The 26231-nt window shown below is 39.5% G+C and overlaps 1 protein-coding gene across 4 annotated transcripts in view; it reads left to right on the top strand.

Moving 5' to 3' along the window:
- The window catches only part of CTNNA2 (catenin alpha 2), a 3890250-nt gene that overhangs the window by 2409561 nt on the left and 1454458 nt on the right, over window positions 1–26231 (top strand). For all 4 annotated transcript variants that reach the window (XM_044061988.1, XM_044061987.1, XM_044061989.1 and 1 more), the window contains exons 4-5: window positions 6394–6486; window positions 6756–6912. In XM_044061988.1, coding sequence (XP_043917923.1) covers window positions 6394–6486; window positions 6756–6912 — 250 coding nt within the window. The remainder of the gene's footprint in view (window positions 1–6393; window positions 6487–6755; window positions 6913–26231) is intronic.

The raw sequence follows: 26231 nt of genomic DNA, 5'->3' as shown, positions 1-26231 counted from the left end.
ACCTGAGCATCTGAGATGTTTGGGAGGCAGCCCTTTGCCGGGATAGATACTTCCTCTTTTGGGGGGGAGGGGGTGGAGAAGTTTGCACTGAACCTGTCTGCCAGGATATTGGCGATGTCTGTGGGTTCAGTATATTTTTTGTCATTTAGAATCAACTCAGAACAAGTCTGGGAGTTGCATCCCAGGTTTCTAACATAACTGAAAAAAGCCTTATGATTGTCAATTTTTATGTAGTAGTTTCTTTATTAGAAATTGTGGTAGATTAGTAGGTCTATTTACTTTTTCTTGGATATTAGAGTGTGTGTGCTGTTAAGGGATGTGGTAACTTGTGTTGAGTGCGTGTGTTTTTACTAGTTACCTACTTCCCTTTTGTTACTTTTTCTCTGTAAATTGATATTTCCTTTTACAGGAATGTCTAGAGATAGGAAAGTATCTGGATTCAAGAAGTGTGACTCATGCTGTCAGAAGATGTCACTGACAGATGGTCACACTTCTTGTGTCTACGGTTTGGGCGCCCTACACCTGCAGGACTCTTGTTCGGTGTGTCACGCCTTTAGTCCAAGAGTCCTGAGGAGCATAGGAACAAGCTAATCCTTAGGGGTTTGCTCAAACCTGAAGGGTCACCAGCTAAGGTGCAGTCAGTGAAACCCTCTAAGCCAACGAAGCTGCCGGCTCCCAGTTTGGAGCCACCGTCAGGTGTGGCGTCTGCTTCAACTTCGGTTCTGACTGGAACCGAAGTACCTATCTCCCAGTCAGCCCCGACTCTGGTGTCGGAACTGCCAGGGAATCGAAAACGCTCTAGATCTCCATCCCTAGAGTCGATACACTTGGCTCCGGGGTCGCCTCTGTTACAGTCGGAGCGAAATCACCGATCCCACTCTTCTCAGTCTTCTAGACTATCTGACCATGATTTGGAGGGAGTGGTGAACAGGCTTCTAAAATCGCAGGCCCTGGCTAAAATGTTATCCAGCCCCCCTCATCAGGGTTCGGCTCCGCCTGTCTCTGCAGTAGTTCCTCCTTCGACTCATCCCTTGAGTTCGGAGCCGGAGCTTGCTGGGGCTCGGACCGTGGAACCATCGGCGCCGATACCTACCCTTTCGGTTACGTCTTCGGCTCCGATCTCCTCCATGGTGCCGTCCTTGGAGGGATCTGGGTGCCGGGACTCCATCGTCGGCTCCAAGGGGGTGAGTGGCATCGGACCTTTGTCCGACCCCATTCTCCCTCTCGGAGCTTCGACGCAGGTGAGTTCGGCTCCTACATCGGCCTCAGAGCCGTCTCTCTCGGTGCCGGGAAGGATCCTGGTCTCTTCGGAGCCGGAGCCTTCTCCGATATCGGGAAGGTGCGCCTTCGAGGTCATGAGAAGTGTGCTGGCCACTGAGTCAGCCCCACGGTCAGCCTCATTGGCTCCTCCTCCATGGTGCCTGCGTCTACCTCTGCCCCTTCTCCAGACCCCAAGCGTGGGGAACAAGTGCTCCAGGGCACCCCATTGGGTGTATCTTCCTCTTCCAAGGCCTCCCCTGATCATTCAGAGTTGCCCCCTCGAAAGAGGAAATGCAAGAGGAAGCATGTTGACTCCCCTGAGTCTGTCACTTCAGATACCGACTTAGAGGATTCAGAAGGGTCCCCGAGATCCCCCTCTGAAGACGTCTCTTTCTCAGACATCCTTGAGATACTTAGGCAGAGGGGGAACTGGACTACCCTTAACCCTTCCGAGGATGAGTCTGTATTCCTGGACGCGTTTGCTTCCCGACCCTCCACCTCCTGGGTGTCTCCACCTTTCAATCCACTGATGTCTGTGGTGGCTCGGAAGGCATGGTCAGCCCCAGACACAGTGGAACAAACCCCCGAAGACCTACAAAATTTATTACTGCACAACAAGACAAGCAATTTCTGATGAAGGGTGTTCCCATTGATGCCATGGTGGTAGCAGCGGCTACAAAAAAGGAATTGACTGAAACTTCGTCTGTCCATCCCCCTAATAAGGAATCTAGGACGATGGACAGATATGGGAGGCAGATGTTTTCCTCAGCGACCTTCTCCATGACGTCGCTGAACTACTTGTGCCACTTTACCCACCTTCAAAGGGATCTCCTTAAAGAGCTAGGAGATACCCTTCAAGATCCATCAGCTGCGGGGGCCCAGGCTAAGGTTGCCACCCAGCTGGTGACTCTTAATTCAGTAGTGAACTCCTCCATGCGTCTCATCTCTTATGCAGCCGATGGTGCGAGTAGGGCTGCAGGCACAGGAGTGGCCTTGAGGAGGTATGCTTGGATGCGGTTATGTAACTTTACGGAACCCTTCAGGGCGTCTTTCACCAACAACCCCTTTGATGGTTCTGCTCTTTTTGGACCACAGGTGAAGGATACCCTTACCAGGTGTGAGCAGGAAGGCAAGACTCTCTCTGCTGTGGGAGTCCGTTTTTCCACTCCTTCAAGACCGTATCCCAAGGGTCAGAAGAGTGGGAAGATGTGGTTCCAGAAACCCCAGGGAGCCATGCCTGACACACGTGGAGAGTTCCCCTCCAGGGGCAGAGGAGGGAACAACAATAGACACTGCCCTCGGGGCAGAGGGGGTCCGCAAAATTAGGGCCAAAGAGAGTCTTTCTCTGACAAGCCCTTCCAGCATCCCTGAGGCAGTTGGGGGAAGATTATCGCTGTACCCAAAAGCCTGGCAAAGTATAACACAAGACAAATGGGTACTGTCTATCATATCCGAAGGCTACAAAATGCCTTTCTTTCGCACTCCCTACATTCCCAACAAATCCCTTCCAGATGTTCCATCCTATCTAAGGGATCAAGCAGTTCAAAAAATTTCAAAACTGCTAAGAAAAAGAGCCATCCAGCCAGTCCCAGCAGACCAGCAAGGGTCCAGAATTTACTCAAGGTTCTTTTTGGTACCAAAAAAGACAGGGGACTGGAGACCCATTCTGGATCTCAGCAGACTAAACAGGTCTTTTCAAAGAACGAAGTTCCAGATGGTCACGCTACAGTCCATTTTACCCTTTCTTGGTCAGGACAATTGGATGTGCTCCATAGATCTTCAGGATGTGTACTACCATATCAAAATGGACAGACGCTCCAGAAGATTCCTCCGCTTCCGGCTGGGAGCCAGTCATTATCAGTTCAGAGCTCTGCCCTTTGGTCTCACCACAGCAGCCAGGGTGTTCACCAAATGTTTGCCAGTAGTTACCGCTCACCTGAGACGGCAAGGATTCCAGGTGTTTCCATATTTAGATGACTGGCTCCTTACTGCAACCACCAGGCATCACCTGCTGCGAGCCAGAGACTACACCATCCAAACTTGCTCCAAACTAGGCATCACAATAAATTTTGAAAAGTCTGCATTGTCGCCTTGTCAATATATTACCTTTATAGGTGCAAACTTAAATACAAAGGACATGTCAGTGAGACTTCCATTAGACAGAGTGCTAGACATTTGCCGACATGTGCAGGTCTTATTAGGATGCAAAAAACTTCAGGCCAGATTCGTCCTAAAGACCTTGGGTCTCATGGCAGCGGCTATCATACTAGTCCCCCTCACTCGTTTTCATATGAGGTTTCTTCAGTGGATGCTGTTCACCCAATGGTCTTTCCAGCAACTTCCAATATCTCACAAGATAATGATCACACAGACATGCAAAAATCAACTTGCTTGGTGGATGGTTTCCCCATCAGTACCCCAGGGCAGACCATTTGCTCTTCCTCCTCCAGTGGCTACGGTGACCACGGATGCCTCCCTGATTGTGTGTGTGTGGGGGGGCATTTTCAGGGCAGAACAGTCCAAGGCACCTGGCAGCCTCATGAGTACCATCTGCATATCAATGTCTTGGAGATGAGGGCCGTGCTTTTGGCGTTGCAAGCTCGACCATTGCAATTCAAACAGACATTATGTCGGTAGTGTGGTACATCAACAAGCAGGGCGGAAGCAGGTCCTACCCCCTATGTCGAGAAGCACTCAGACTCTGGCAGTGGGCGATCTCTTCCCAATGGTTTCTGATAGCAGCGCACATCCCTGGGAAGTCCAATGTTATAGCGGACAGGCTGAGCAGAGCAATTCTCATGCCTCACGAGTGGTCTCTCAGACAGTGGCGGACCAAATCTTCCGCAAATGGGGTCAGCCTTGCTGCGACCTTTTTGCCACCCCCTTCAACAGCAAGTACAACAATTTCTTCTCTCTCCTCCCTCTTCCCGGACACTCCCCCAGAGACGCTCTAGTTCACGACTGGCCTCAGGGACTTCTTTATGCATTCCCTCCATTCCCCCTGATTCCCAAATTAATACAGAAAGCTACCACATTGGGATGCAAGATGATCCTCATTGCCCCTTACTGGCCTCAACAAATTTGGTTCCTGTTCCTGCATCATTACCTTCTGGAGCAGCCCTGGACCCTGGACCCAGTTCCAGACCTCCTGATCCATCAATCGGGCAGGCTGCACCAATCCCTTCATTCTCTCCAGCTCACTGCTTGGTTGCTCCACTTCCGACCTTAGCCAGGCTTCCGAACATCTCCCACTCGGTGCGTGAAATCATCTTATCATCGCATAAGTCTACCACTAGAAAGACTTATGCTAGTAAGTGGAAATGTTTCTCTTTCTGGGCAGAGGCTAGGAATATAGATCCCTTTTCAGCCCCTGTGCACCATATTTTGGATTTTTTAGCGGAACTTTTTCGTGCTGGATTGTCTTCTGCCATGATTAGAGTTCAGTTAGCTGCAATTTCAAACTTTCATACAGGCCTATCGGATACTAGTATTATGTCCCATAAGCTTTGTAAAGCTTTTCTCAAAGGGACTACTTTACTCAGGCCCCCAGTGAGAGATTCCCCACCTCCGTGGGATCTAAATTTGATTTTAGCTTCCCTGATACTGCCCCCATTTGAACCGGCAGCTTCTTGTTCTTTGAAGTTTCTTTCTTGGAAAACCCTTTTTCTGGTTGCAATTACTTCAGCCAGAAGTGTTTCTGAACTTCAGGCTCTTTGTGTTCGCCCTCCTTATCTAGTTTTCCACAAGGACCGAGTTTCTCTCAGGACTAATCCTTCCTTCCTTCTAAAGGTTTCTTCTGACAATAATTTGAATCAGTCTATTGATCTGCCTGTGTTTTTTCCAAATTATTCCAACAAGGCGGAATACAAATTGCATCAGTTGGATGTTCATAGACAGTTACGCTTTTACTTGCATAGAACTAAGCAAATCAGAAAATCAGACCAGCTGTTCCTGTCCTATGCTGAGGGTAAACAAGGTATACCAGTGTCGAAAGTAACCTTATCTAGGTGGTTGACATCTATTATTACATTTATATATCAGCTAAGAAATAAAGAGTTTCATGCTAAACCAAAATGTCACTCCACTAGAGCTCTAGCTACTTCAGTGGCTTTTCAGGCAAGATTGCCAATGGAAACTATTTGTGCGGCAGCTACATGGGCCAGTCCTCATACTTTTATTTCACATTATAAGCTGGATGTGGCCTCCAGGAGCAGAGCTGATTTTGGTTCCACTGTTCTGAAGAGTCTGTTCGATGAGCCACCCAGGATTGAGGTGCTAGGGACGCTGTCCCAACCAGCAAGAATGAAGGCGAGATAGACAACTTAACATTAAGAAGTTATGTACCTACCATAACGTTCCATGTTAGTTGTCTTCTTGCCTGCTTTCTTGCGTCCCACCCTCCATCCCCCTATCCTAGTAGACCAAGAAGAGTTCCTTATGTTTTTATCACTGGCTGAGTCTTCTCTGGCTATTCCTTCTGACTAGTAGTCTCTCCAGTAGGATTTATGCATTCTAGGACGGGATTCCTGTATTATTATTATTTTTATGTCTGCAGTTAGACTTACCAAATGAGATCTGGGTATCTAGAGCCAGGCATCATGGGATATAGGGGGGCCTCAAGCCAGTAAGTAGCTCTCAAGCTTTTGAAGATGGCCGAGTCGGAGCCGAGGATCAGCTCCGAACCCAACCAGCAAGAAAGAAGGCGAGAAGAAGACAACTAACATGGAACGTTATGGTAGGTACATAACTTCTTCTTATTTAACTGACCCTCCTTAAAAAATTGTATAAAAATTGAGGAAATGCTTACGTTTTTTTTCTGAAGTGATATATTGGTTTTAAAGTTTGTTGCAATCTGCTATGTTGTGTACAAAGCAAAAATGAATAGGTACATAAGTTAGGCAGACATTGTATAGCAATCAGAATTAGGCAAAGCACCTTGGTCATTTTATTAAACATTCTGTTTTATTTTGCTATCATACAGAGTCATTGTTGTACATAAGGCTATAGTGATGACAAACAAATCATTGTTTAGTATATTCTATTACTTTTGACAAAAATCTGTAGATGCAGTGCAGTATGAAATATCAGATTTGCTTGGGAAGTGCATTTTTCATCTTGTTACTTAAATTACAGGTTGCCAACCTTGCCTGCTCAATCTCAAATAATGAAGAAGGTGTGAAGCTGGTCCGTATGGCTGCAACCCAGATTGACAGCCTCTGTCCACAGGTAGGAAATATTCACATAGCATAGATTTTGAGAACTACTATATTAGAAAAGATGGAAAACTTCAAACGAAAAGCTGTCTGTATGAAGATTATAGCCTTAGGTTTTCCATTATTTGTGTGATTACCTTCCATGAACCAGAAGAAAGCAAGAAGCTTGGTTACTGGCTAAAGACAGCATGAGGGCATAACGTTGTTTTAAGTTTGCAGATGTATGGATGTCATGCTTGTCGTTTAGGTTTTCTTTTAACTTTATTCATTTTTGTGTCATAGGTGATCAACGCTGCCCTTACCCTAGCAGCAAGACCACAAAGTAAAGTAGCACAAGACAATATGGATGTTTTTAAAGAACAGTGGGAGAAACAAGTCCGCGTTCTTACTGAAGCTGTTGATGATATCACATCTGTGGATGACTTCCTATCAGTCTCAGGTATCCTGAATATTATTAACCTCTGAAAGTATGTTACTCTACTTGTCTTACTTATTGCAGATAGTGCAGCATACCTCTTAACTGTCCAGATTTTTGCCTCATATTTTTGGTCTGTTCCTCATAAAATGTGTGGTTGTCTTTCAAATCACAGAGCATTGAAATCACTAAATAATGACACAAATTTGAGTGCAAGACTTCATATTGTTCAGAAAATGCATATTAACACAAATCCTGTTATTCTAGCAAATCTGTAAGTTTATAAGAGCAATATTTAAAACCTGTCCCAATTTTTAGCCTTTGGCCGCCCATTATGTTAGACTTTGTCCAGATTTTCCAATAGATAGACAGTCATAGTCAATTGGTTATACAGGTAATATCTAGAGAATCTAATGATTACAGCTTTGGATCTGTTGTTAGGATCCATATATCCCATACAATGTGTTGAAGTTGTTGGTTTAACCTTTAAGGGACTAAGCAGCATTCTATCTGCTGTGTCAACAGTATTGCTTTCAGTGCATTGACACTAGATGACAGTAGGACTAATTATTTAATGCAAACCTCTATTACATATTAGTTTAGCGTAAACTGGTACCCTGTTTTGAGTGTGGAGATGGGATTAGAAAAGATGTGGTCATTGCTTAGTTATGGTAACTTTGATAACCCAGTTATAATAATTTTCACTAAATGAGCCATAACTGAGAGGGTGACAGGCAAGAGTTTTTTTTGCAGCTCAGTCCCTTGTACTGTAAGTTCAAGTCTTTGTAAAGAAAGGATTTTTATTTAAAGATATGGAAAATTGTATATGTTAATGAGGTTAAAGGGCTGTTTCACTAATTGGTGTAATTATATAAAGGATGTGAAGTTAAGTACTTTTGGTTGTGATAAAGTCTTCATTGAGACAGACAAAAGTGATTACCTACTGTCTGGATTATTCACTGCTGGGATTTTTGCTTGTCATTAAACTTTTAACTTTTTATCTCTATTGGAATACTGCAATACTGATTCGTTTTGTGACTGCTGTGGGAATTTGGCTTCTGGTGTGGTGTTTGTTTTACCAGTTGCTTTTGTTCACCACTCTATGCAAGTTCTGGTTATATGTTGATGTAATACCTATGACTCTAAGCAACGTTAGATCTGAATGTCTTTACTCAGTCTCTTGATGTAGTGCCTGTATGTGTCTCTAATTTAAGTACATTGAAATGAGAGATGTGGTTGCAAATGTTTGCAGTGCAGTGCATAAATAAGTTGAAAATTCTTGGAATTCTATTATTATAGAATAATATTATATTTAAAATAAATGCATGTAATGTATCTGAATAGAAAGTGTTTGCTTGTAAAAAACATTTTGGTAGGAGGTGAATTCATTCTGCAGGAATCAGAGATTTTAAATTCCCATGTTCATTTCTTGAAGTAAGCATTGACATTTTAAATAGATGGCAGTGACTTAAACTTTTGTTTAACAAAATCAGTGTTGTTAAAGCTAAGTGGTGCATCTAATGCCATAACTGGTGTATAATATGTGTAGGGTTCAGTACCTTCTCTGCATGTCTTTTACAATACTTCCATTTAACTGATAATGAATATTCAGTGTATAAGGTATGGGGCAGACAAACACTTATGCTGTAAAATGGGTATTCTATATTCTAAGGTGGTTAACGTTTATTGTGAATTTGTGGTAATCTAATATTTATAGTAACCAAGTTTTAATCTTAACTAGTTATGTAGATGCTGTAAAGTTTAACAGTGTGCTGTGTTAGACAGAATGTGATACCTCTGCATGCTCAGCAAACCGCAACAGGATGGATAAGCCCGTGGCATTACTATTGCAGATGCTACAAGCTATTTGTCTAGTATTACAGTCAGCTACATGCTGTGTGATTTTATAAATCTAGTATGTAAATGATCTGCTAAAGTCTTTGCATTGCATTGGCTTTTGCACAGTATATTGACAGAATGATAGGTTCTGTGCTGCTGGATTTAGCTTATAATTGAGGGATACTTTTTTTAAAATTCATGGTAGCTTTTAATTGTATTGGTTGAATTAAATTTGTCCTTGACTGTTGACTAGTTAATAAAAATACCCCACTGTTCTGACTCAGTTGCATTCTAGGTCATAATATTCATTACTAACACATTGTATTTAGTTACCTGAAGTAATTATATGATCTATTCTGAAGTTCATTGCTGTGCAAAATAAGATGATTTGTTGTCTTATCCTTGCATGTCACATATATTTGTAATGAGCATTTATGCTTTTCTGTAAGCACTAAATGTGTGCAACTCTGGACTCCATGTTTGTGTTTATATATATATATATATATATATATATATATATATATATATATATATATATATATATATATTGTAGCTTAGTGAGTAATTGTGTGCTCTTTGTTCTGTGGTTTCAATGTGACATCTAACAGGTTCAGAGTCTTAAGAGACAGTCTAAGAGCCTGTAGCAATGTAAGATCTAATGCACCGTCCCTGAAATACTACTGAGCCAGTGTTTAAACTGTCCTAGTAGCTCTGATTAATCTTCATTGGGAGTTTATTCCAGCTTCTAGACAACTTAGTGAAAAGAGGTTATCCTTTAACCTTGTATTGTACATTGGGATAATAAAATTGAAGCCCAAAAACCTGGACCCTTTACCGCAACAAAAAGTTCTTAACAAACAATGCAAAAATAACCCTCTCGCATTTACATTTTTACTCATCTGAACTCCTCACTCTTTTAACTAAACTCGAATCAACCTACAACAAGGTATCTAGATTCGCTGCACACCATACTTATAAGACTCACCAGTGTCTCTCTCTCTCTCTCTACATCACTTAGACTGGCTAGAATTACCACACCATCTCCTCTTCTGTCAACTACAGATAATTCACTCAAGTCTATACCAACACTCTTTCTGCCCTAGCCTTACTCATGTAATCTCTAAATATTGCCCAACTAGGTCTTTATGCAGCTCTGACCAAGACCTGCTACAAATATATAAACCCAAAAACAAAACTGGTTGCAACCTCTACAGCTTTAACCCTGCCTTATCATGGAACAAACTCACCTTAGAAATTAGATCTCTCAAACACCCTAAAAATTTCAAAACAGCCACTAGAGAATACCTAAAAATTCACTGGACTTGCCACTGTACCCATCCTCCTTAACTACTTCCCCATTCATCAAATACTCTTATTACCTCCTCCTATCTCACTTATACATTTCTTCCTGCAATTTTTCACTAGCCGCCTTTCTTTGAGCATTTATATAAACTTCCAATCTTATATCAACATTTTAAACTCTATTTTTGGCATTACTCTGCCCCGCAACTCCTCATTCATTTTTCGTTCTCCTCTACAGAAACAATACTGTATATGCCAAAATGACAACAAATTAGTTTTGTAACATTGCTGTTTATCAATAATATATTGTTTTTCTTTGCACTGGCATTATGTTTACTCTTGTCACAACCTCCCAACCAACTACTTGTGTAAATCTAAACTCACATTGTACATATTCATTGTATAATTATGATTACTTTTTATCTGCTTCTTTTAATAAAAATTGTATTTCACTGTGGAGCTTTTCTCCCTGGGTCTCTGCTGAAAGCAGGCCACTTAGCTCAGCCGGACTAACCTGGTAAACAAATGTAAAATAAAATAAGTAAATTTTGTTTTTTGGCACATTAATTTGCTTCCTGACTTTTGCCTACTTCTGGTTTGGTTTCCATTCCCGCTTGGCACTGATATGCTTCTGTTAAACTAAGCAAGGAAGTCATCTTAGATTTGTTCTCTTAATATTACAAAACTTTTACTGTGTTTGGATCTGATGAGGTCAGCATATATGTATGATATGTATGTAGTCCTATGACTGCATATGTATATATGTAATCAATTTTGTAGAGGCCCATACCTCCTTCAGAACGAGGAATATGTAATCTTGGCACACACTGATTTTTATATGTCAACTGATAAGCGTGAAGCATTTTTCTTGTTTTCCTGTCCAACTGATCCAACATATTTTGGGGCTAGTCAGTCATCCCATAACTGTAAGTTAGAACAGGTTTATAACTTGGACTTTGTTCCTAGATGTCAGGACTGTTTTTGGTATTAATTTTAGTCTTACAAAATATTCCTTACTGAGTTTTGTTCACATTTGTTCATGTTTTATTGTTGATCCTTCATCAATTCCCAAATATTTATGCACTCCTTCCTGCTCAAGTTTCTTTATATCAAATTCTTGTCCCAGACTGATATTTTCATGGTGTTATAGCATTCCTGCTTTAAATGTTGCTTTTGCACATTTATCAATACCAGATGACATTCTTATATCATCTGAGAAAGTTTAGACCAGTTCAAGTTCTGCTTTCAGCTCCTTATCTGATGAACTATACAGTTTTAAATCATCAACAAAAAGAAATGAGAAATCTTACACTTTGTTGTGTCTGGTAACCAAATTGTGGCCATGACTTAATCTGTTAAGTAGATAGCTTAATGGGTTACGGGCAAGAGAAAAGAGCAGCGGTGACAGAGAGTCATCCTGGAATATCCCCCTTTAAATTTTTATCTCTGGAATAATAATTTATCCTTTATCTTGGCATAGCTGCAGAGTGGTTTGCCACTGTATCATGATCGCTGTTATGTAATTGATCAATCTGGTATGTTTCTTATACAACACCCAAGCACTCATTTATCCATGAATGTGGGATGCTGTCAAATGCTTTTTTGTAATCTGTGCATGCCATACTTGGATTCTTCCCATTTTGTACTGTTCCTTTATATTTCTGTGGATATTGTCTAAGTTTTTCTGCCTGTACTGATATCTTTAGTTTATTATTTGCAGTAGTATATGATAGATCCTGGTCTTTTCTAATGCTGCATGTTGCTTTTATCGCACCTATCTTTCTAAGTGTTTTTATTAACCTGTTCCCTCTTCTATACTGTTCGAACAGTAACATTTCTTAATTGCTTTATAGTTTTCTGTTTGATAGTTCTATGACGGCATTTGATTTCTTCTCTTCCTTTTCCTTTTGGCCCTGTATTTTTGTGGTAAGTCTTTATCTGTTATTAATTTGCTGCACAGTAATATACCCAATTTACTTCTGTTATATCACATGAAGTCCTGTAAATAGTCTCGATTGCTGTGTTCATTTGTTTTTTCAGACTTCTACCATTTTCAGTCTTGACTTTCTGTAATCTATTTCTTTCATTGATCTTAATATGTCTATCTACCTCTATTAAATCAGGAAACTCTTCCTGTAGATTTTTTCTTGGAAACTGAGGGCACATTCTTTATTCTTTGTTTCCAGTGGGCATTCTACAAAAATTTCCAGAAGATCCTCCTGTGACATATTCTCTTCAGCTGTAGCCTGTGTCATTCATTGTTATTTCATGTGGGAACTCACTCGCCTATCACTCCACAACACTGACTGTGTTAGAGTTGCCACCATTTCCTGTTCCATTCTTTGCTGTGTATCTCCAACTGAACTTTTGAACTGGTTTCCTACTAAAGGCTCAAGAGTATCTTCATGTGACAACTGATGGGATGCTTCCTGTTCCACTTGTTTCTCCTTAATTTGTGACTGACTGTTCCACCATGCTGTGACATTAGTAGAGTTGGATTTTCTACACTAAATCCTAGACTTCATGAGTAATCAATAGCTTCACTTTCTATTTCTTTAACTTCTCATTTTCTAATCCTCTTTTCTACTTTCTCCCTTTCTTTTCTTATATTTTGTATTAAAAGTTTTCCATATCTAAATGCCTTTACCTGTATTTCTCTTCAAATATCTTTGGTGCTGCTTTTTTTGTATTCATTAATTTTGCTTTCTCCTTTGCATAAATATTACTCCATATCATATCTCTTTCTTTCCAATGCCCGTGTTTCTTTTTTATACCTTTCAAAAATCTCTAGGTTTTGTTCCTTATATTTTTGCACTTCCTGAGTCACTTCTCTTTCCAAACAGGTCAAGGTTTCTTGGTCTACATAGTGTTTTTCATGAATCCATTGTGTTAATGAACACAAATTATGCATATGAAGGCTTTGACAGTTTTTCTTGTGCGAGTATTTTTTTTCCTCCAATTTCTGTCTTAGTCTTTTTGAATAGCTTCTATCTGGATATTCTGGGTTTGCATAATTTCTTTCTTATCTTCAATAGTCCACGCTATCATTTTTATGGTTCTTTTTTGGCCTGTCAGTTTTTGTGGACTACTACTTCCTTCTACAACAGGGTGGCCATCCTCCCCCTGGGCCTGGCCTAGCCTTGTAGGATTGTTTCCGTGTCTTGAGGATTCTACACTGTCATTTCTTCCAGTCTTGGCACCAGTGTGCTTACCAGGATTGGGCACTTTTTTATTCTGGGACTTGTGCAGCCTGTCTTTTTTATTTTTTAAACTACTTCTGTCCCTGATATATACTATATAAAATACAATCTATATATCAGTGTCATCTTGGTGAGATTTTGTACAGACAGGGTCCACCTCATGAACATGCACACCAAGAACTGAGGATGAATTCACTTCCATCAGTACTACTCTCCTTTGCTTGATGATTTTTATCATCTCTCCATCTGGACCCCAGTTAAATCTCTCTCCATCCAGACCCTTTATCATGTCTCCATCCTGACCCATAATCACCTGTCTCTCTCTGGATGTAGATTGTAAAGAATGCTTTGTGCATTATTTTTCTGACTTTCTCCCACCTTTCAGTCATAGTTTATTTCTGCCTTCTGCAGTTAATGCATAACTTTATCCTTTCTTCTAACTTTTATGGAAATATTTTAAGTGGAACTCTTTTGTGTATCTTTAAGTCTTCCATGATTGTCTTATATTTGCATTTACCTTATCATCTCTTATGTGCCTCACTTGTGCTCATACTTTGTATTTATAACTCAATACCCTTGGAGTGCTGTGCCCTGTGCTGTACATTATTAGCCTTTTCCTATCTACAGAATGTAAGAGCATGATATTTGTCATACTGATCTCTACTGCAGTATCATTTGCTATATGGGCTATATACTGCCAAGGATATAACAGATAACTAGCTTCCAAAGCTTTAGGGCACCTTCCAATGTGCCCAAACTGTCAAGCTGAGCTGTCTAAAAGACAGGTTTGCGTGCCAAGGCCTTCAGAACTTTACTGCTGCTGAAGTATATGCTCCTGTAAGGCTTTCAAGAATCACTTTCCTCTTCAGGAAAGATATTTTAAAGCTAGGAGTTCTGTGTTTTAATAGACTGTCATATGACTGTATAATACTTTAAATGGGAACATTATTTTTCCTGTCAATTTAAAAGTTGTGTAATATAAGTGAAAAACATTTTTCCTGTGGTAAAATTGTGCTTATTTTATTTTTTTGGGGGGGCTGGCAACATTTTTTAAACTACTTTTTACTGTGTCTTTCTGTGAAAAAAAGTAACTTTTAAAAGTTGTGCAATTTTTTTTTCTGGCATTTGCTACTTTTCTTCCTCAGGAAAGAGGCATCATTTTTGTCTTGACCCTGGAACAAACTAGCAGCCTCATGGACAAACCTCCTTCCATCCACAAAAAAAAAAAAAGTGACCAGCTTTTGCCACCACATGGGTTAGCAGTTTGCCTAAGACACAGATGGGTGAATCTGCTATGGCCATTTGTTGCACCTCAGACCACTCATCTTTTACCCCCATCCTTCCTTCCAAGTCTAGCATCTACAGCCACTATAGACTGGAGGTTAGACACATACTCTCCGGCTATTGGGTTCCCCTCAGGGGGCAAGACAGTGCCACTCTTGTCAGTCCTGGAAGTGGAGACAGGGAAGGCTTCCCTGTTGTGTCAGAATGATGTTCCCATCACTGGGAAGCTGCTGGGTACATCATTCTGACACAGTAACAAGATTGGCTGCATTTTTCTTGTCAAAAGGGAACAGAAAACTAAGTGTATATGTACTCCCCCTCATATTTCCATAGGTAGGGATAGTTTACTGCACCTGGCTCAGGGTTTAATTCAGGTTATTGATCCATCTTGTAAATTAGTTTCTGAAAAAAAAAAAAAAAAAAAAAGAAGAAGAGGGGATATCTGTTTCCTGAAGAGATGCAAGATTCTGAATCTGAACAGGAATATGAAGGGACAGATGCATGGTTTTCTGCACAGATTTCTTGTAAGGACTCAGAGGAGACCTCTTTTTCTGATTCTCCCCGTGTGTGTGTGTGTGTGTGTGTGTGTGTTCTGTCTCTAAGACTATTGTTAGAAAGTGCCAGTGTTTTCAGTGGAGAACACTGAGGTTTTCAATGCCTCAGAAAATACGATGAGTTGCCACAGAAGGAAGTTCCAGAACTTACACCCCTTCCCCATATTCTCTCTGCTTTAGAGAATGTGTGTGTTACTGCCATGCAGTTTTCTTGAAAGTCAACAAGCTGCTACTAAAAATGCAGATAGGTTGTATAAAATTTCACATTCTTTTAAGTTTTTATATACTTCTCCCAAACTTGACCCAGCAGCTATAGCTTTAGTTGACCCCACTGTTGCCAAACACTTAGTCAATTTCAATCCTATTCTTTCTGATAAGGATGGGAAAATTATTGATAAGTATGGGAAAAAGTGTAAACTTCTGCAACTTTGATTTTCAGAATTTTGAATTGCAAGTCTTGTGTTAATGTTTGTTCTAATTGTGAACGCATGTGGAATGTTTTATCTTCAGTTTCTTCTTGTGAAGAAAAATCTGCTTTAAATAATCTACATTCTCAGAACCTCCCAGTGGTGATAAAATGAGATTTTAAATTGCACTTTGGCTAGAGATTTTGTATTTTGCTCCATTGCTCCAGAGGTAATCAAAAAGTGTGATGAAAGGGTTAAGCTGATCCAGGGAATCAGTCAAATTTTTCAGCCCTCCTTTTCCAAATTTTTAAGAGATTCTCTAACTCCTTGTCCAGTTTTGGCAATCTCAGCAAAATACAGGTAAACAGATGTTTAAGAAGAAATAGCAAGGGGATTCCAAAAAAGAATCCTTGGACCTCCCAAAACCAAGGACACTCCAGGTAGTCTGAATGACCATTCAGGAGACCTTGTACCTCCTCCTACCCTGGCCCCTCTTTTCTTCCAGAAAGTCTGAATCTCTGTTTTTCAACAGTTTGTTTCAGACAAATGGGTTCGGAAGATCATTCATCAATGTTACAGATGGCAGTGGGAGGAAATTCCTGGCTTTCAGTGGGTCATTCCTCAGCCTCCAGATCAGACTATTTTGTTTCCACCAGTTCTTCATCACACGCTGTCCCAGTGAGTGATCAAATCAGTACCTCCTTCCCAGGAAGGGAAGGTTTTTATTAACTGTTGTTCTTAGTGCCAAAGAAAGAAAATGCTTGGAGACCAGTTCTGGATTCTTCTTTCCTAAACCTGTTTTTGATTATGCTGAAATTCAGAATGATGGCAGTTCATAACTTGTTATGTCTTGCTCCTCTTTCATGTTTGCTGGCAACACTAGACTTTACTTTCACATCCCTATTCATCCAGACTTATCAGTTTTCTTACTTACCCTTTGCATGACTCATTGCATCAAGAGTATTCTCATTGGAGGCTACAGGTTATCTACATTTTTCCATTTTTGCTTATCTCTGCAGAGTCTATTTTAAAGTGCCAGGAATCTCTTTCTTGGGTGAGAGATCTCTTATACAACCTGGGATTTCAAGACAACTTTCAAAAGTTTTTCTTGACTCCTTCACACGTGATTGTGTTCCTGAAATGCCAGCTAGACACCTCAGTTCAAAGAGCTTTTCCTCCACTGGGGAAATAACATCTATATCTAGACCTATTTCTAAGGTTTTTCCCCTCAAACTTTGGTCACTGTGAGAGAATACCTTAGGATTTTGGGTCTCATGGCTTCTGTGATTCTCATGATACCTGGGTAAGACTCCATGAGTAGAATATAGTGGTTTCTGAAGTCTCTTTGGTCCTAGCATCAACCCTCTTTGTCTTTTCATATGACAGTGCTGGATGTTGCCAAAAGAGAAACCATTTGGTGGAGACAGCAGATATCCTTAAATCCAGGTCTCCCCCTTCTCCTTCTCTGTTTCAAAGCAGTCAATTACCACAGATGCCTCAGACTTTGCTTTGGGACCAGTTTCAGATGGGATAAAAGTTCAGGATATGTGGGACACCGAGTACTGCATGTGAACAGTCATATGCATTAAGTACAGTTGTACAGTACTTTGTTTAAATAAAGTTTATGCTGTTTGGTTTGATATATCCTTAGTGTTAATATTAGAGAATTTGTTCACAGTTGGTGCTATCAGATAAGACCATGACCGTCTCTTACCACTGGCTTGTACAGGAAGTTAGACATTTCTCTGGAACTAAGGACTAGTGAGCTGAAGGTTTCAGGTAAAAACAATTCTCAGGCAATGTCTCATTATGCAGTTTGAATGCTCCTGTCAGGTTTACACCTCAGCAGGACATGTTGCTGCAAACACCAACAATACTTAGGGCGCAGAATCCCTATCAGCTGATGCACTTGCCTCTCTGTAGAGCTTCCACACTTCACCAGAGCTAACAACACAAGACCTCTTGACACTACAGCTTCTACTGTTTTATCTATGGTTTCAGATTATATATGCAGTCGCTTTCTTCTCTGCTTTATTATGTTATATAACAGGTAGTTGCTTATGGGGACAGCTGAGAAAATGAGAGAGAGATACATCTAAGTTCCATTAACCCTCCTAAAACACTTTCTGGGCTGTGCATGCCTAGCAAACCTGACTTCACCTGTCAGGTACCACCTGCTAGGCTTTCCTGTTGATACCATCACTTTATGTTACTAATTACTAATTCTTTATTGTCTTTTCTACAGTATATACTGAGTTTTAAATATAAAACTTAGAGTTAAGCACACAGCTAGAATCGTGGTAAAGTACCAGTGTTGCTTGATTCTTATGTAATGAGTATTATTGTTATCAAGTACAATCGTTACGTAGAAATCCTTAGAATATGCTATTAGACTATTTTGTTTTACTACATCCAAATCCAGTGTTTTGCTTCTTTTTATTTTACCCCCTGAATGGAATTTATTCCCTCAGTACGAGGCTGACTATTTTATGTGGCATTGTCATTATACACCTTAGTGGTTCCATCATGATGTTGCTAATGTTTAACTCTGAAGAGAGAAATCACCTGTTTAGAGTATTCCCTTTCTACTGGTTTTGGCCCATTACAGTATGGTCCTTGATGCGTGCTCTCTCATACTCGTAAGCATGTGCATGTAATTATTGAGAATTGTAACTGCACATTTTCCACAGCTTCTTATGGTAAAGAGTCCAAGGTCAGCCTATTTACCTGGTTAATAATCAATTATTCAATTACTTAATTAAGTTAATGTCATTTATCAGTTTATTTTTTTAGAAGTGTTTCATCTTTCTTGTCTGTTTGCCGGGCTTTAGCTCACTCGGAGCTTCAGACAGTATACATAGACAACTGCATGCAAATAGTATTGCTATATTTCAAGATATTTATATGGTATTATTTATTTATTTACTTTCTTATTATTTGTAAACCAGGTAAAGTGAAATGGTCTAAGAGCCTTTTCTACCACAACCTAAGCCCAACTGGAACAGACACTAGTTAGTTACAATGACCATGAGAAATACAGTCACGTTAGAAAACATTGAATTGGAGCGGCTAAGACAACTTCAACAATATTAATAATAAAGATAATAACAAGCAACAAAGCAGTTGTATAAGTATATACCCTCAATTTCTTTGTTCAAGAATTCCAGGCAAAGTCAAATGTAATGGAAGGACAAAGGACTGAAATCAGGGACAATTTTTTAATCTGACTCTAATTCACTTAGATTTTGTATCGATGCATTTTCTGAACAATGTAAAGTAATGATCTCTAATGCATGGTGTTATTGACCAACTTTAATCCACAACTTTTATGAAGGACCCAGCAAAACAAAACCAAAACAACCACCAAGGCTAAGGCTTCCAGTTTTAATAGAACAAAGGCAACAATATAAGAAGCATACAGAAGGATAAGCGCTTTCACGTAGTTGACTACGCTTCATCAGATCCTAAATAACACAGCTCAAAAAACACTTTATATACCATCACAATATGGAAATAAGCAAAACATTGCAGCTTATTAAACAATAAAGTAATAACAATTAAGAACAATTAAAACCAATAAAACAATCAGGACTCCTTGATTTTTCTACTGCCTCTAGCTACTAATTCAGGTTTTATACAGACAGTAACATTAAGTCCTGGATATAAATGAGCTAGCATTCTCAAAAAGTTCAGTTCTTTCTAAAATATTATTCCTATTACCCCCTCTAGTAGTGATTTTAATGGCTGCAACACCCTAACGCTAAAAATGTGCATGTTATGCTCAATGATATGTTTAGCTAACGCATTCTGTGCATTCCTGTTTTTAATATCATATAGGTGACCATAAATCCTATCCTTTAAATGCTTCACTGTCTTAGCTATATAGAAACAATTGCACTCATTATAGTTAGCTAAATATACTAAATTTATGGTTTAACAAGTAGCATGAAACCTAGGTGAAAATTCAAAGTCCAGGTTAGGATGTTTAAAAACCTGGGACTTACTGATGATATTGCACATCTTACAGTTCATGCATGGAAAAGTGCCAGTGGGCAAACTTTCCACTGATTTTTCATGGCCATCTCTACAAAGCAATTGTTTCAACTTTTTGTTATTTTTATATACAAAGGCAGGTGCATCACCTATGATGTCAACAGTAGCCCTATCAACCATTAACAGATGCCAATTGCGTTCAAGTACCTTACCCATAAGTAAGTTGTCATTAACATACTTTGTCATGAAGCAGACCTTCTCATTTCTGTCTTTTTCTTTTTTTTATTTGAATTAATATTCACGTTCCCATAGGTGTATTGACTAAGAGTATCAGTTACAAGCACCTCATCTCTAATGGCCCTAGTCGTTGTAGCAGCATAACCCCTGTCACTAAACAGGGACTCTAATGAATCTGCCTCAACATTCAAATCACCCTTCTTCCTACATATCCTTTTTATCCTATTGAATTGTCCCTTAACAATCGTAGGAAAAACATGTCATGGATGCATACTGCTATAATCAAGCAGGCTGTTCTTCCAACAGGATTTACGAAAAAGCGAAGTCCGAAAACCACCTGTAACATCTTTTTGAATGGTGACATCTAAAACATCTACCATGTCCATAGAGGCTACCATGATAAACTTTAAAAAGTCAGTTGTGGATTTTAAATATGTAATAAATTCCGATAAAATGGGGACCCCCCCCATCCCATATCAGGAAAACATCATCCATGAAACGTCTGTAAAACCTGATGCGCGAATTATAGATGCTATTGAACACACGTTGTACTTCCCAATATCTTTTATGAAGGACAGGTCAAAAATATGAGACAGAATCATCCACATGATGAAAAAATTAGTTAAAGTGGAGAGGTATGTGATGTGGTATAACAAGCAAAAACAGACCATGTATACATTGATTATCTGAATTTGATTTTTAAAAACTATTTGTCTATAAATTATTTACATGTACATGGTGTAGTAGATGCATACTTTGCATGATAAAGCGGACATTATACCCAAGACATAAAAAGTGTGTTGAGTTAAATATCTGGCAGTTGGCTTAGAGGATTAAAGAGGACAGCTTTTTCCTGTGGTCTAGTGGTGCAAGGTTTGATTCCCTCATCTTCCATTGCCTAACTGTGCGACTCTGAGCAAGTCACTTAACCAGCCACTGCTCACAGGCTGAGCCTGAAAAAGGTCCGTGGAGATCAGTGCTCTACCCAAGAAAACCCATGCAATATAAATAAATAAATAAATGTAAGTCAAGTGAGAAAATAATTTGTCAAGAATAGCGTATCATCTTTCCATAAAGCCAATACATTTGTCTTCATTAGCAAGGTGCTCTTTGAACATCTCCTTAAACTACAAGTTATACTTAGGTAACTGGGTAATTTGATTTTTACTAACACCATTTGCATTTATGAATCACTCTGAGTGCTGCCACAGTATTAAAACATGATTTGCCAAGCATTTTAACTTTCATTTCAAATTTCAAGTTCTAGGTATGCATTCATTTATTGAGTTTTTTGCATGCATAATTTTTATTGATAAAGGTAGTCAGCTTGGGAGACAATACTTGAAGTTATACCCATTAAGACTATCAGCAGGCTCTTAAAACGTCATTTTGCACTTGAATTTCTAGGCAGTAAATCTACCGTTGCTAGGCAGAATGCCTCAACTCACCATATGTTTGTGTGTGTAAGATTTCACTCATATTTGCTTTTATCATTAATGGTATTTTATGGCTTGTCATTTTATACATTTTTGCAGTGAAAATATGCTGACTTATTTTGACTATAAATCAGTAATACAAGTGGAAATGAGAAATAAGTTTTTGAAAAATAGAGAATAATTGTTATAGGAGGCTATTTCTTTTTGTGTTTATAAATTTTCTCAGTATTCATTCACTGTTTTTATTCATGTAAGCAAGTAACACATTTACTGTTCCTGTATGTTTGTGAACTAATTTCCTTAACTGCATGTAATGTGGTGGAGAAACACAGGAAAGCAAATTCCTTTGTACTTCCTTTCCCAGACTAGATTTTATCGCTTAGTTCATTGAAAAAAAGGTTATAATCTCTTCTTTCATTCAGACTTAATTTGAAAGGCATCTTCTGTTACTGACCCTACATTTTCACAAAGGCATAACTTGAGCATCCTGGGGAACTGTTCAGCCTGTCTTCTCACTACCCTTCTATTATCACTTGAAATGCCATAATAGTGCTTTTGGTTATCATGGAACAAATGTATATTAACTACAGCTAATTGATCTGTGAACACATACACACACACTTCAGCCAGTTTACAGGATTCCCATTTTATCTACCAGCATGTGCTTGGGATGTGTGAAGAAACTGGATACCACAGTGAAAATCCATGTGACACCCTACCTCTGTGCCAGTAATCAGTCCTCACCACTGGCACCTGTGGGGGACATTCACTGGGAGGATAACAGGTACACACACAGTATCCCCATCTGCAGGTCTCTGCATCAAGCACAGTTTCCCTTAAGAGCACACTGGAAACACAGTCCGGGGCTGGTTTCTCCCTCTTTCTCCAGATCCCCAGTAAGACTGCCCACTGGCACAGCTATAGAGTTGAGATCTCAGCTGAGTGTCCAACCCAAGAACTCCAGCACCCTCTCTGTCCAACCAGTGCTTCGTGTCCCTGGACACGTAGCTGACACACACACTCTTTGAGATTTGATTTGTACACACACAAATGCACACACACACACACACACACACACACACACACACACGGGAAAGGCTAGATCAAGTTTACTAGCTATGCCCCCTTTTTGCCCAGACTATTAGGTAGCTACCACAAGGGCGAGAGACTTAAACCTCGACACGGCTATTAATAGGACGTGCTGGAGGGATAGATTCATCACCCAAAGACTCCCTATGCTGTGGAATAAAATCCCGGTATATGTGAGGCAGAGCACCTCGCTGGCCTTGTTCAAGAGAAATCTTGACCAATGGATGGGAGATCGCAGATACACCCCAGGGATTACCTCAGTGTCACTGCTCGACAGAGGCACAGCAAAATAATGGGTATAGTTCCCCATACTAAAGGGGTGGCGTAAGCCACAAAACTATGGGCTAGGCTTGTAAATGCCCTCGGGCAGATAGCCTAGTATGAACCTATGAACCTACTACTGCCACCAGACACTCCTGCCAGCTACCTTGAAGCTCTTCCAAGGGTACCCAATATACTGAGTGAAATTAATATTAATACAAATGGTAGTTTGACAAAGAGCAAGGCTATTAGCAGTGGCCCACACAGTGTCACCAAATAAGTATACAGGTACTCTCAAAACTTAAATATCTCTACAAAGATCAGCCACAATGAAAGGTTTAAATATATTTAATAATAAATAATGAAAGAACAAGAAAATGTTAAGTTTATAATCACAGTGACTTCAGAGTTCAAATTACAGGAAATATTTAAACAACATTGAAGGATAGGCTCTGACAAATAAAGAAAAACAATATCTAAACTAAGATATATTCCTGACTGAATCTAAGAAAATCACTATTTCCTACTTACTTAATAAGTAAGGCAGATGGTGTGGTGAATGTTCCTTCTTGTTATCAGGCCCAAGACAGAATACAAAATGCTCAGTCTTACTAAGAGACTTCTCAAAATAATATCTAAATGATTACTTCTGGGATAGCTTTCAGAATGATGTCACTTCTGGTCATTTGACTTCTAGTTCCCATGCAAACCAGCATTGTTGGAAGCTGGCAGGATTTAACACTTACCTTTAAAAAATAAACACACAAGAGCTTTTGCTCAGATCTATGGCAGGTGCTGGAAGTCATAAAACAATTTCATACCTCATGTTTCTAGAGTTGTAATTAGTTCACTCCAAAGACAATGCAGAAAGCTTCATAGAACAGACTTTGTCTCTGGCTGCATTAAAACCTATGAGATAGCATCCTTATGGCCTAACCTGCAAAGTGATTTAATTTCAGATATATTGTAAAGTTTGCTGGACTGAGTTTAACCGCCTGTCTACCAGTTTCCTCTGTTAAAACATATACATTTAAGCAGTTACAATAGTGCATATACATGTCTGTTCTCCCCAGCAGGGCACACTGTGGATACATTTCAAACAGAAGCACTTTACAAATGCTTTTTCAACACAAACATCTTGTATGACAGGTTGTCAGTAATACCAGATGTTAAAGTTTCAGATTACTTATTGTTCAGACAATACCTCAAAATATGAGACCTAATACTTTACATATCCTCAGCTAGTGCAGACGACTAAAGCCCTGACTTCTTAAAATGGTTCTTTCTGTATCAAGGAACAAGGTTTGATGGTTCCTCCTTATCTTAATTTTTTTAAAGTGACTTACAGTAATATTTAAAGAGAATCTCTGGTGTTGAATTTAGCATAGAAGACTATAAATCTCTAATAATGAGTTGCTTTATTTGCTAAAAGTACAGAGTTTGAAGCCTGTTCTCTGTTGTTCTTTTAAATGTTTTTAAGTAACTTATATTAATATTTAAAGACTATCCCTGATGTTTGGTGTCCACACTGCTAATATGTCTTTTGTGTTTCAAAACTGTTTTCCTTATCACTTTTTAAATAAGTTTAGCATAGTGTTTACATTTTCTTATTGTCTGGTGACCACCCCAGTATTAAAGGATTTGCTTACTAGTCTAGTGGGGTTTAAGGGTATGACAGCCCCTGTCTTTCCCTCTCTCACGCATACACACACACACACACACACACACACACACACACACACTTGGACAGACAGACAGATACAAACTCATACAGATGCAAAAGTTCCTCATGCAATCATACTCGTAACACACTAACATTCACCCATGCATATCTATATCTATATCTACATGTATGTGTGTGTCAAAAAAAAAAAAAAAAAAAATATATATATATATATATATATATATATATATATATATATATATATATATATACATACATACATACATAGACACACACACCTGTGTACCCTAATTATCGTCTAATTAATCCACCTACTCCAATCATCTGGGCAGATGCACAGTCACTCGTCTACGAACAATCATCCTTCTGCATGCACTCAAACATACATATACCCCTCCCACCATTACTTGTCTTCTAAATTCTGTGGCACTTGCCTCTAATGCAGTCTCACCCTTTGAAAGTAGTGGGTGAATTGTGAGCTTTTTGCCGAGTTAACTTATGCAACTGTGAATTGCTGGTCTGCATAAATGCCTTGCCACAGACATATCTGGAGCAGAGCATATGGTTAATTAGCATAGGCCATTCCCCAAAATGCCTCATTAACATGTAACTTAATGGAAGGCGCAGCTCGCCATGTTGATTCTACAAGCTGTATATCCCTACATAGGGTCTGTCTCTGAGCTGGAATGGGCTACCACCAATGGAAAAACAGCTGCCTAAGGGCTTACCACTGGTGGGAAGTGGGAACCCTTTCTGAATCACAGGGATTGTTTTATCGTAAAATCAAATTATTAAAGTTATTTTAATTGTAATTGTTTAATTATTGCCTTGTAGAAATGTGTATACTTTGTTATCTGAAACTTCTAATATGTTTGAGCTTGATTTGATTGTCTCATAATCATACTGCTTAAGTCATTTTATAATATAAGTATTTTTGAAAGTCTTTATTTCATAATACCATTTTCTGCAGTATTAAACTTGTGCAACTACCCAGTGCACCATTTTGGTCAGTGTAAGGTTTCTTCTACAGTGCTGTCATTTTCCGGCTTGTTGACTAGTTTCTGCTGTTTCTCAAATGTGAATGGCACTTGCACACAAGTCTGCCTTTTTGGCATTCATCATGTGTTTGTCCTAAAGTACATTTTGCAGTAAACATCAGCAGGGTTGCTGTTAGATGCATCTTTTTTCTCATGGGGGTTCTGCTTAGCAGCACAGTCTACCAGGACATTCATTGTCTGCATGCACTAAATCATGCGAATCCTGCATAAAAGAGTTGGAATAGTAGTATCAGATTGGTATTATTGCATTCCATGTGTTTTCTTCCGTGGTGTATGCTTTCCTATATGTGGAATACAGCTGCATTACTAAAGTAGGCCATATTTAAAGAATAAAATAAAATTGCTGGCATTCAGTTACTGCAGTAAAATGATGCCAGGAGTTTTGGGTCTTTACTGCCAGTCTTCCTTCAATCTGACCAAGGGACTGCAGCACCCATAGTAAAATTGGTAGCAATTTTCTGATGATGGAAGTGAGTACAACAAAGCCTCAGAGTACAGGAGAGTGATTTTCAGGCAACTGCTGAGATTGCTAATGGTGACAAAAAGGATCTCCTTTGTAGCAGGCAATAGGGAGGAGGAATATGCCACCACAGTCAATGTGCCAACCGCTGATGAAGCGGTACAAGTGCACTGCATGGTTTGAACGTCGGCAAGCTTGTCATTACCCACACTCTCGTTTAGCAACTTGGAATGGAAGTACTGTGAAAAATATAATGCAGATAAAGCCCTGTGTTTTCTCAGAACATTTCAGTTTGGATGGAAAGACTGTAATTGTAGTCAAATGTATTCCAGGTATTTTATGCTCTATTGACAAATGAAGTGAATTACAGAGCAGTGTGTTTCAGACAAATTATAGCCAACCTTTCATACAGCATTTTAGTTGTTTATGAGCTCACGTAAGAGGTCTGCATAAAAATAGGATGCATCTGCTTAAAATGTGTTTTATTTTAATTTTTCTTTGTTTCTTATTGTATTCTTTTTGTACAGATGCTGTCGTGC

Source organism: Protopterus annectens, chromosome 2.part1 (genome assembly GCF_019279795.1).
Source record: "Protopterus annectens isolate FY-2018-M chromosome 2.part1, PAN1.0, whole genome shotgun sequence".
NCBI lineage: Eukaryota > Metazoa > Chordata > Ceratodontiformes > Protopteridae > Protopterus > Protopterus annectens.
Note: the sequence above shows the minus strand (reverse complement) of the source record. Positions and strands in the feature narration are given on the sequence as shown.